The sequence below is a fragment of the Bos mutus genome, chromosome 1, assembly GCF_027580195.1.
Source record: "Bos mutus isolate GX-2022 chromosome 1, NWIPB_WYAK_1.1, whole genome shotgun sequence".
In the NCBI taxonomy this organism is placed as follows: Eukaryota; Metazoa; Chordata; class Mammalia; order Artiodactyla; family Bovidae; genus Bos; species Bos mutus.
The window spans coordinates 83277342-83289543 of NC_091617.1; the positions used below are offsets into that span (position 1 = coordinate 83277342).

The following is a 12202-nucleotide window of genomic DNA, read 5'->3' on the forward strand; positions in this document are numbered from 1 at the left end:
GTAATAAATAAACTACATCTCAGAATTATAAAATGTTTGCCAATTTTGTTTCTATGTCAATTTAAACCTTATCCTTAAATCTTACAAAATGAAAACATCAAACTGGCACATGGAAATTCAAATTAACTCTTTCAAGAGGAAGGGAGCAGATATTTTGAGAAGTGGTAACTATATAAACATGACGTTTCTAGGGATTTTTTAAATTTCTTGTCATGTTTATCCAATAATACGGTTTTTCTACACCTAGATTTTAATATCAAATCAGATCTAGTTGAAGCTATTCCCTTAGAGTACAACTTTACATAAAAATCAATTTCACAGAGAAAGTTGTAAAAAGTAGGAAAGCACTATACAATTTTTATTCAAAAATTTCATGCCAGAAGTACATGCTTCACTCCTAAACACATCCCCTTCCTTTGAATTATATATCCTTTAAATACTACCAAACTCTACAAAGACGACTGTAACAATCTGTTTCACACATAACTTGGTTTGTACATACAAAATGCTTGCTTTTGGATACTTCTTAGGTATGTTAAAGGAACAACATACTTTAATAATTGTAATCATCCCATCAGTCACCAAGTACCTGATAAGAGTGGCTTACCTCAATTTAATTTTTACCATATGCAGAATCAAACAAATTTGCTGCTTTTTTTCTTTTTATAATTTTGTTTATTTTTTTGGCTGTGCTAGGTCTTTCACTGCTGTGTGGGCTTTTCTCTAGTTGCAGGGAACAGGGGCTACTCTCCAGTGCATGGGCTTCTCACTGCAGTGGCTTCTCCTATTGCAGAGCACAAGCTCTAGGGCAGTCAGGCTTCAGTAGTTGTGATTCCTGGGCTCTAGAGCACAGGCTTAGAATTTGTGATACACAAGCTTAGTTGCCCATGGCATGTGGGACCTTCCTGGATCAGGGATTGACCCCATGTCTCCTGATTTGGCAGGTGGATTCTTTATCTCTGAGCCACCAGGAAAGCCCTAAATTTGCTTTCTTATGAAAATTACTTTCGCAACAATAAATCTTACTTTGGAGGAGAAAACTTCTGAATGACTTGGGAAGAAAGCAAGCAACATAAAATATTTCATACCTGCTTTATGGCAGTAACTGTTATTACAAAGAACAATGGAAGTCCACTGGTAACTGGACTGGTAGGTGTATCAATCATAAGCTGCATTAACAAAGAAAGAATGCAGAGTATTATATTTTATATTGTACATATCACTATTAACATGTAGAATCTTATAATTATTGGGAAATCTGAAAACATTATACAAAATATGTATCATAGTTCAGATGAAAAAGTAACTTGAGAGAGATTATGCAGTGAATGTAGTTTACTTCACAGTTTCACAAGTATACTGTTAGCCATTATATGGGGTTAGTAGACTATCTAAATCTATTGCATACCCACAAATACTGCTAGAGTGGACTCAGTTTCTCTGCTTTCTTAACACACAGAGTACTTAAGGTCTTCCTCAGTATTTGTCTTGGAGGGGAGCTACAGCTATTCAGAATTTCAATTCACATTTCTTTGCCCATCCAGAGAAATGCTAAAAAAAAAAAAAATCTGTCAATTTTTATTCTGGGATCCAGAATAAACTCACACTGGAGAGAAAACAAAAAATGGGACTAGGGAAACGGTTTCCTTCTACAAGTGATTTTGTTACAGCTAGTAGAGCCAGAGGGGTACAACTTGGAAAACAAACGATGCTGCAATTATCTAAATCATACAACTGATGTTTCAATAAACTGCTTTAGAAGAAATATTTGCAGTAATTATATTTGGTTATTTAGAACATGGGTCTAATAATTTATTAATATTGGTTTACTCTGGTTAGGCCAATTAAGTTTGTTCTATTCCACAGACAGGCTGAATTCCTGATCTTAGGCAGTAATTTCACAAATGCATGTTACTTGTATGTAATAAGTGTAAATTTCTCATTTTTTTGACTAAACAAGCTGATGGTCTACTGATTAAAAAACAAACAAACAAAAAAAACCCAAAAGTTCCTTTTCCGCTCACAAAGGGAAGCAATTAAAGAAAAGCTTCCTCAAGCTTTAAGGTGACTACTTCACAAGTTTTTTTTCTTTTGAAGGTCCAGGTTCTATGGAGAGAAAAGTTCAGAGTTTATAAAAAAAATTCAGTGCCACACTGAAAGAGACTGCTAACGTATCATCAGAAAAGAAAAACCTCTTTGAAGGAAAATGACAATCACTAATTCTAAATCTTGGTTTATACTCAAGTTTCATACTGTTCTCTTGATATTCTGATATTAGGGGAAAAAAAGCACAATGTGAAAAACTAAAAACTAAAGAGCTTACAATGATTTAAAGTTAAGAAAATGGCCTCCTGGATAAAAATCTATATTCATGGAGATTCTTAGAAATTATAATAAAAACTTTTAAAAGTAAAATCTATAAATTAAAAAAAAAGAAAAACCAAAGGAAGATTAATTTTGTACAAAGATGGTTCCACAGGCAGAAATGTACCAAAAACAAGTGCTGTATATTAAAAGCCAAAGTATTTATTTTCTGAGGCAGAACATTTGAAAGGATGATGCTATTTTCTTGGCTTTAATTATGATTATCAGCACTATTATACATAAGTGATAAAACAAAATACAATGGATCTTAAAATTCACTGGCTATTTTTCAGATATCTGGATGTGATTTACATTACTGTATTCACTGAATACAATGGGGAAGCTCTGCAGAAAAAAAAAAATGGGTCCCATAGTCACATGGTTTAGAACGCAATGTTAACTTTTCCTTGAAGATATATGTTTAGCATTCATGTCTATCAACTTAACAATTTATGGAGTGATAAAGCTTACCTGAACCAAAAATATAATAAGAAAATAAAAGTTTGCCACTCTTCTGAATTGTTCAAATAAATTTTTTGGAACAAAATTCCACACAGTATACTAAAAAACAAAAAACAAAAAGATAAGTTAATATTTTAAAATAATATGTATTTTATACAAATAATAAGAAAACTTGGACACATCAGATATATCAAGCCCTTACACAAATTCATGTAACTCGATGCTATAAAAACTATCTGGTTTTTAGAGTTTCAGGGCTTTTATTCTACTTTTTACCTTTTACTATTTATTGGCAATTTTAGTATAACTTTAAAAGAGAGATAAAGGAACCTATCAATTTTGCTATTAAATTCCTAGTTTTTTTAGAAGTTGGAGATGGCAGATCTAAAATAATATTTTAATAATTTATTTTGGGTTTTGATTACACAAAACTAAACCTAATGTTGAAAGATGAATTAAGGGACTTCCCTGGTGGTCCAATGGCTAATACTCCACGTTTTCAATGCAAGAGACCTGTGTTGGATTTCTGGTCAGGGAATTAGAACCCATATGCTGCAACTAAGAGTTCATGTGCCAGAACTAGGACCCAGGGCAGCCAAATAAATAAAAATAAATTTAAAGATGAATTAGGAGTTGATAAAAATGCTAACACTGGATTCAGTTTACTTTATAAATATTCTCTTTAGGTTTCGTCAGAAACAAAGGAGACAGTATAATTCTTCAAGTACTCCTCAGTACGCATGGGATATGAAATGTGAAAAAGATTAAAAATTACTTTAGTTAAGTGATCACTGGTATAGCCATGAAGAAAATCTCATAAAGGACATGAAAATCTGTCACAATGTCTATTTTTACAGTGAGATAGTAGAGTATAATGGTTATAAACATTGATGGTAAAAGGTTAACAACTGCTGTGATCTAAATCCTAATTCATGGTCACTGAAGGACCTTGGATCTATCTCTCTATACTTCATTCTATGCTCTATAAAATGAGGACAGTTATAACAAGCATACTGTATAAGTTGTTACAAAGATTAAATGAGCTGATATATTTATATAGTGCTAAGGACAGAACCTCGGAGAAGGCAATGGCACCCCACTCCAGTATTCTTGCCTGGAAAATCCCATGGACGGAGGAGCCTGGTGGGCTGCAGTCCATGGGGTCGCTAAGAGTCAGACGTGACTGAGTGACTTCACTTTCACTTTACACTTTCATGCACTGGAGAAGGCAATGGCACCCCACTCCAGTGTTCTTGCCTGGAGAATCCCAGGAACGGAGGACCCTGGTGGGCTGCCGTCTATGGGGTCGCAGAGTCGGACACGACTGAAGTGACTTAGCAGCAGCAGCAAGGACAGAACCTAGCTCATACTAATCGCTATGTGTCTGTTGCTATATTATTAATCAGTTTATAAGCCTATAATGCTACATTATGGGGGTAGGGTAACACCATATAAATTTTACTTGTGCCACTCACTATACACAACACCATTACAAATAAAATAGGGAAACATTTTACAGTATTGTTACTTTACCCAATGTCCATTCACCTAGCAGAATATAAGATCCCCGGGGCTAGGAACATAGTGTTATTTACTGCTCTATCTTCAGCACTTACACTATAGCACACAGATAGCAAAACGCTAGCAGAATACATAAATAGGCAAATAAACACTGATGGGAAAAAACTTTTTTTCCGTAACTCTCCTGGTGTCAGGTAATGAATGAAGCCTTACTGGTTATTGACTAATTCAAGATTTTCTGTGGTACAATGGAAGATGGTTCTAATTTCTGTAGGTCGGAAATTCACTTCTTAATCAATTTTTTCTTCTCTTTTTTCTGGCCCTGGTGTATGGCTTACAGGATCTTGGTTTCCCAACCAGGGGTTGAACCTTTGTTCTCGGCAGTGAAAGTGAGAAGTCCTAACTACTGGACTGTCAGGGAATTCCCTTAATCAGTTTTTTGAGACCTGAAACATTCACTTATGAACAATTTTATAAATATGCCTAGGTTCCCAGAAGAACCCATGAAAGCCTATTTGACTCAAGGGTGTATGAAGAATAGGACAATACCTAACAGCCTTTCTTAGGTGAATTATATTTTCAGTCCTAATCTGGGATACCTGAAACATTTTCTTGTGGTTGTAGTGTCACCAGTGGTTCTAGAATCTGAGATTGGGAACCATGTTCACGACTCTAGAGAGAAGAGAGGCAGATACTTCCTGGAACCAAAAGAGGTCACTGCTCAATGTGTGTACGTGAGACAATGGGTCAAACCACTACCAGCTGATCTTAACTGGAGTAAAAAGACAGTTGTCCCTACAAGGGTCATAGTATTTCTAACAACTTTCTTAATCACCAGAGCAACTGTATAAAACTTTATAAGAACTAACTTGACAATGTTCTAAGTTTACATCAATCTATTTGATTCATAATAGTGATAATACATTTTATCTCTCAGAATTTTGAAAAGAGCAACTAAATATGTAAGTTAGCAATAAGATAATTAATTTCAGGATGTTTTCTTTGGCTAGGTCAATAATACAATGGAAAACTGAGAAGAAACAAAAACTTCTCATGAGCTAGCTTATAAATGTTGGGAATTGTTGTTTTCAGGTAAACATTAGTAGACTGAGTCTAAATTCTGTGCTGGTCCTGTCATACACAGAGAAGGCACTCAAGTAGAATAATATTTAAACACATGAAAATCTTCTAAGGAAAATAATAATTCATTATGCTTTAAAATTATTTTAATTATGTAATAACAGTTAAGAAAAATGAACTAGAAGCGTATCTTCTCTACAATTACCTATATGACTTTACCACTGCCCTTCAAAGGTCTGACATTAGTTAAAAAAATGAAACCATGGTCATAAAATTAAATCTTTCGGAAGGAAATTTAAATTTATGATAAGACGTTACTATATAGTGAATTAAATTGAACAAAGGCATATTTTCCATCTACAATGTGCAAGGCACCTACATAATAAGAGAAACAAAGATAACAAGTTTAAATAGAGAGGATTAAGAACAATATTTATATCAATAGCTATAATCCAAGATAAAGTAAAAGAAGGAATATACAAAGAATTCAATAAGCAAGAAAAATTTAATGAAGGAGGTCACAATCAACATGGGCTTTAAGAGAGGAACCACTCACAGCTGAAAATAGGGGGCAAACGGAGAACATTTCAGGAAGGAAAGAAAGAATGAACAAAGGCAGAGAAGAAGGAAGTTCCTCATGGCTTTGTGGGAGAGAAGATAATGCAGTCTGAAAAGAGTCTAGGGAAATAATAGGAGAGTAGAAAGGTAGTAAAAGGGAACATTGAGAAGCCAGGCTCAACTATGGTCAAAAAAAACCCCCAGACACTGCCTATATAAATATCTGGGCTTCCCTGATGGCTCAGCAGTAAAGAATCTGCTTGCCACTGCAGGAGATGCAGATTCAGTCCCTGCGTCCAGAAGATCCCCTGGAGGAGACCACAGCAATCCACTCCAGTATTCTTGCCTGGGAAATCCCATGGGCAGAGAAGCCTGGCGGGCTATAGTCCATAGGGTCTCAAAGAATAGGACGTGACTGAACATGCACACACACATAAAATGTCTACATTCTTGAAATATGGTTAAAAAACATGAAATCTACTTTCTCTGCAAAAATATACAACTTATATTCTTAAAAACTGAGGTTATCAAAACAAAATCATAGCAAAGGCAAGGTGGTAGGGAAGTTAAACATGAGTTTATGGAATAGCAGGTAATCTGGTTTGGAAGTTTTAAAAAACATTAGTGGAATAATAATAGAGGAGTAATGAGAAAGACAGTCTTCATGTACGTGAAAAAAGGCAACATTTATTTAAAAGTCTACATTTCTGAAACCTGGTCAAAAACACCAAACCTAATACTACTACATTTGACTGAATATCAAAACATTCATATATTTAATCTCAAAAGTTTTCCAGGAAACTCAGTTTCAAGTATCAACAGACTGTGAACTCCTCAGTTCAGTTGCTCAGTCCTGTCTGACTCTTTGTGACCCCATGGACTGCAGCACGCCAGGCCTCCCTTTCCATCACCAACTCCTGGAGTTCACTCAAACTCATGTCCATGGAGTCACTGATGCCATCCAGCCATCTCATCCTCTGTCGTCCTCTTCGCCCCCACCCCCGCCACCTTTGATCTTTCCCAGCGTCAGGATCTTTTCAAATGAGTAAGTTCTTCGCATCAGGTGGCCAAAGTATTGGAGTTTCAGCTTCAACATCAGTTCTTCCAATGAATATTCAGGACTGATTTCCTTTAGGATGGACTGGTTGGATCTCCTTGCTATCCAAGGGACTCTCAAGAGTCTTCTCCAACACCACAGTCCAAAAGCATCCATTCTTTGGCACTCAGCTTTCTTTATAGTCCAACTCTCACATCCATACATGACTATTGGAAAAATCATGGCCTTGACTAGACAATTACTTTGTTGGCAAAGTAATGTCTCTGCTTCTTAATATGCTGTCTAGGTTGGTCCTAACTTTTCTTCCAAAGAGTAAGTGTCTCTTAATTTCATGGCTGCAGTCACCATCTTCAGTGATTCTGGAGCCCAAAAAATAAAGTCTGCCACTGTTTCCCCATCTATTTGCCATGAAGTGATGGGATCGGATGCCATGATCTTAGAGCTCTGCATGTTGAGCTTTAAGCCAACTTTTTCACTCTCCTCAAGAGGCTCTTTAGTTCTTCACTTTCTGCCATAAGGGTGATGTCATCTGCATATCTGAGGTTACTGATAGTCCTTGCAGCAATCTTGATTCCAACTTGTGCTTCTTCCAGCCCAGCGTTTCTCATGATGTTCTCTGCATATAAGTTGAATAAGCAGGGTGATAACATACAGGCTTGATGTATTCCTTTTCCTATTTGGAACTATTCTGTTGTCCCACGTCCAGTTTTAACTGTTGCTTCTTGACCCGTGTACAGATATCTCAAGAGGCACATCAGGTTGTCTGGTATTCCGATCTCTTTAAGAATTTTCCACAGTTTGTTGTGATCCACACAAAGGCTTTGGCATAGTCAATAAATCAGAAATAGATGCTTTTCTGGAACTCTCTTGCTTTTTTGATGATCCAACAGATGCTGGCAAGTTGATTTCTGGTTCCTCTGCCTTTTCTAAAACCAGCTTGAACATCTGGAAGTTCACAGTGCAAGTATTGTTGAAGCCTGGCTTGGAGAATTTTGAGCATCACTTTGCTAGCGTGTGAGATGTGCAACTGTGTAGTAATTTGAGCGTTCTTTGGCATTGCCTTTCTTTGGGACTGGAATGAAAACTGACCTTTTCCAGTCCTGTGGCCACTGCTGAGTTTTCCACATTTGCTGGCATACTGAGTGCAGCACTTTCACAGCATCATCTTTTAGGATTTGATAATAACTCAGCTGTAATTCTATCACCTCCACTAGCTTTGTTCGTAGTGATGCTTCCTAAGGCCCACTTGACTTCACACTCCAGGATGTCTGGCTCTAAGTGAGTGATCACACCATCATGATTATCTGGGTCATGAAGAACTTTTTGTATAGTTCTTCTGTGTATTCTTGCCACCTCTTCTTAATATCTTCTGCTACTGTTAGGTCCATACCATTTCTGTCCTTTATTGAGCCCATCTTTGCATGAAATGGTCCCCTGGTATCTCTAATTTTCTTGAAGAGATCTCTAGTCTTTGCCATTCTATTGTTTTCCTCTATTTCTTTGTATTGATCACTGAGGAAGGCTTTCTTATCTCTCCTTGCTATTCTTGGGAACTCTGCATTCAAATGGGTATTTTTCCTTTTCTCCTTTGCTTTTTGCTTCTCTTCTTTTCACAGCTATTTGTAAGGCCTCCTCAGACAGCCATTTTGCTTTTTTGCATTTCTTTTTCTTGGGGATGGTCTTGATCCCTGTCTCCTGTACAATGTCACGAACTCTCCGTCCATAGTTCATCAGGTACTCTGTCTATCAAGTCTAGTCCCTTATCTATTTCTCACTTTCACTGTATAATTGTTAGGTATTTCATTTAGGTCATACCTGAATGGTCTCCCTACTTTCTTCAATTTAAGTGAACTCCTAGCAGATAAGACAATTTAAGTGAACTCCTAGCAGATAAGAATTATGAAAACTAGATTAAAACAACTATTTAAAACCTTGGAATGTGTCCAAAATATAGATAGAAACATGAAGAGAGTTTAACTTAAAAAAAATTACAAATGGAAGGTGTATGAATTATAAGCAACGGCTTCTTAGCCTGGAGATACTATCCAACTTACATAGCTATGGTAGTCAAAGAGTAGGGAAAAGTACTCCCTTATCAACAAAATACGACAAAGATTTAGAGCTCAGGGCTAGAAAAGCAACTGGAAACTTAAGGGGAAAATACCAGTAGTGAAACCCTCCAAGGAAAATGACCCAAATTCAGAACATAAACTATCCAAACCTATGGTGATAACTAATATGCACTAAAAAGGAAATGAACACAGATTCTGACACTTGTAGCAACAAAGATCGTTCTCAACAGTACTGTGTTAAGTGAAAAGAAATCAGACACAAGACTCCTACAGTGCATTGTTCATGACATTCTAGAAAGACAAAACTATAATTACAGAAAGCAGATCAGTTGCAATTGTTGGAGGTGAAGAGAAGGGAGAATGGCCACTAACTTTTTGGAGTGACAAACGTATTCTGTATCTTAATGATGGTGGTCATATGCTATACATTTGTCAAAATTCATCAAATTAGTGAATTTTATTGTATATAAGTTATCAGTTCAGTTCAGTCGCTCAGTCGTGTCCAACTCTTTGCGACCCCATGAATCGCAGCACTCCAGGCCTTCCTGTCCATCACCAACTCCCAGAGTTCACTCAGACTCACGTCCATCGAGACAGTGATGCCATCCAGCCATCTCATCCTCTGTCGTCCCCTTCTCCTGCCCCCAATCCCTCCCAGCATCAGAGTCTTTTCCAATGAGTCAACTCTTCACATGAGGTGGCCAAAGTACTGGAGTTTCAGCTTTAGCATCATTCCCTCCAAAGAAATCCCAGGGCTGATCTCCTTCAGAATGGACTAGTTGGATCTCCTTGCAGTCCAAGGGACTCTCAAGAGTCTTCTCCAACACCACAGTTCAAAAGCATCAATTCTTTGGCGCTCAGCCTTCTTCACAGTCCAATTCTCACATCCATACATGACCACTGGAAAAACCATAGCCTTGACTAGACGGACCTTTGTTGGCAAAGTAATGTCTCTGCTTTTGAATATGCTATCTAGGTTGGTCATAACTTTCCTTCCAAGGAGTAAGCATCTTTGAATTTCATGGCTGCAGTCACCATCTGCAGTGATTTTGGAGCCCCCAAAAATAAAGTCTGCCACTGTTTCCACTGTTTCCCCATCTATTTCCCATGAAGTGATGGGACCAGATGCCATGATCTTAGTTTTCTGAATGTTGAGCTTTAAGCCAACTTTTTCACTCTCCTCTTTCACTTTCATCAAGAGGCTTTTTAGATCCTCTTCACTTTCTGCCATAAGGGTGGTGTCATCTGCATATCTGAGGTTATTGATATTTCTCCCGGCAATCTTGATTCCAGTTTGTGTTTCTTCCAGTCCAGCATTTCTCATGATGTACTCTGCATATAAATTAAATAAGCAGGGTGATAATATACAGCCTTGACCTACTCCTTTTCCTATTTGGAACCAGTCTGTGGTTCCATGTACAGTTCTAACTGTTGCTTCCTGACCTGCATACAGATTTCTCAAGAGGCAGGTCAGGTGGTCTGGTATTCCCATCTCTCTCAAAATTTTCCACAGTTTATTGTGATCCACACAGTCAAAGGCTTTGCCATAGTCAATAAAGCAGAAATAGATGTTTTTCTGGAACTCTCTTGCTTTTTCCATGATCCAGTGGATGCTGGCAATTTGATCTCTGGTTCCTCTGCCTTTTCTAAAATCAGCTTGAACATCAGGAAGTTCACGGTTCACATATTGCTGAAGCCTGGCTTGGAGAATTTTGAGCATTACTTTACTAGGGTATTATACCTAGTGTTTAAAAAATTTTGTTTTCAAGAAGGACTTTTATTTCTTCCATCACTTACTAAGAAATATGTCATTTATCTAAAGCTCCTCTATTATCCTGACTTTCCTGGTAGCTCAGATGGTAAAGAATTTGCCTGCAATGCAGGAGACTTGGGTTTGATTCCTAGGTTGAGAAGATCCCCTGGAAAAGGAAATGGCAACCCACTCCAGCACTTTTGCCTAGGAAATTCCATGGACAGAGGAGCCTGGTAGGCTATAGTCCCTGGGCTCACAAAGAGTGGACACGACTGAGTGACTAACAAAAACACACATGCTCAAAGATGCCTGTGAACTGTGGTGTTGGAGGACTCCTGAGAGTCCCTTGAACAGCAAGGAGATCAAGCCAGTCAATCTTAGGGGAAATAAACCCTGCTGATTCGGGAGGACTGATGCTGAAGCTGAAACTCCAGTATTTTGGTCATTTGCTGTGAACAGTTGACTCATTGGAAAAGTTCCCGATGCTGGGAAAGATTGAGGACAGAAGGCAAAGAGGGTGTCAGAGGATGAGACAGATGGATGGCATCACCAATGCAATCGACATGAACCTGGGCAAACTTTGGGAGATGGTGAGGGACAGAGAGGCCTAGAGTGCTGCACTCCATGGGGTAGCGAAGAGTCAGACACGACTGGGTGACTGAACAACAACAATGCTTAAAGAACTTTACCCTCAGTTTCTGACTCACATCCTCTATAACTGCATTGTCCAGTGAGGTAGCCACTAGTCACATGTGGCTATTGACAATTTAAAATAAATCAAAATTAAAAATTAACTTCCTCAATTACATACTATATTTCAAGGTCTAAACAGCCCTATGTGGCTAATGGTTATCATATTAGACAGCAAGGAAAACATATCCGTCATGACAGATGATAGCATTATTCTATAATCTTCAGCTTCAAAATAGACTAAGACAGCTTCAAAATGCCACAGGAAAAAAAAATGAAACAAGGAAGAATATGTAAGAATGAGTAGGTTCTTTTGTACTATAAAATGTTTATAGAAGAATGATAAAATTAGAGGAAGTCAGGCTTTAAAGTTACACAGAACTGAGTTCAAACTCTTAACATCCCTGGGTAAATTATTTTCCAGCACTTCAGTTGGAGAAACTGATATAAAATGAGTATAACAAACACTCATTAAACATATATTAAAGTTGTTGTAAGGATTAAATAGTACAAGAAGTACCTAATACAGTGCCTGGCATATGGTATAGAAGTAAGTTCCTTAGTTCAATTGCTTCCTTAGTTCCCTTAGTTTAATTCCTTCCTTAGTTTAAACTAAGGGTACCTTTTGGAATACTGGCTATCTGA

At 37.4% G+C, this 12202-nt stretch overlaps 1 protein-coding gene across 6 annotated transcripts in view; it reads right to left on the reverse strand.

Moving 5' to 3' along the window:
* ATP11B (ATPase phospholipid transporting 11B (putative)) overlaps positions 1-12202 on the reverse strand; it is a 123632-nt gene that overhangs the window by 87969 nt on the left and 23461 nt on the right. For 5 of the 6 annotated variants that reach the window (XM_070372919.1, XM_070372923.1, XM_005892534.3 and 2 more), the window contains exons 3-4: positions 2836-2925; positions 1089-1169 (exon numbers count right to left, since the gene is read on the reverse strand). In XM_070372919.1, the coding sequence (XP_070229020.1) occupies positions 1089-1169; positions 2836-2925 (171 nt within the window). Of the gene's footprint in view, positions 1-1088; positions 1170-1408; positions 1552-2835; positions 2926-12202 lie in introns of all 6 variants that reach the window. The other variant, XM_070372928.1, reaches the window with a different exon arrangement.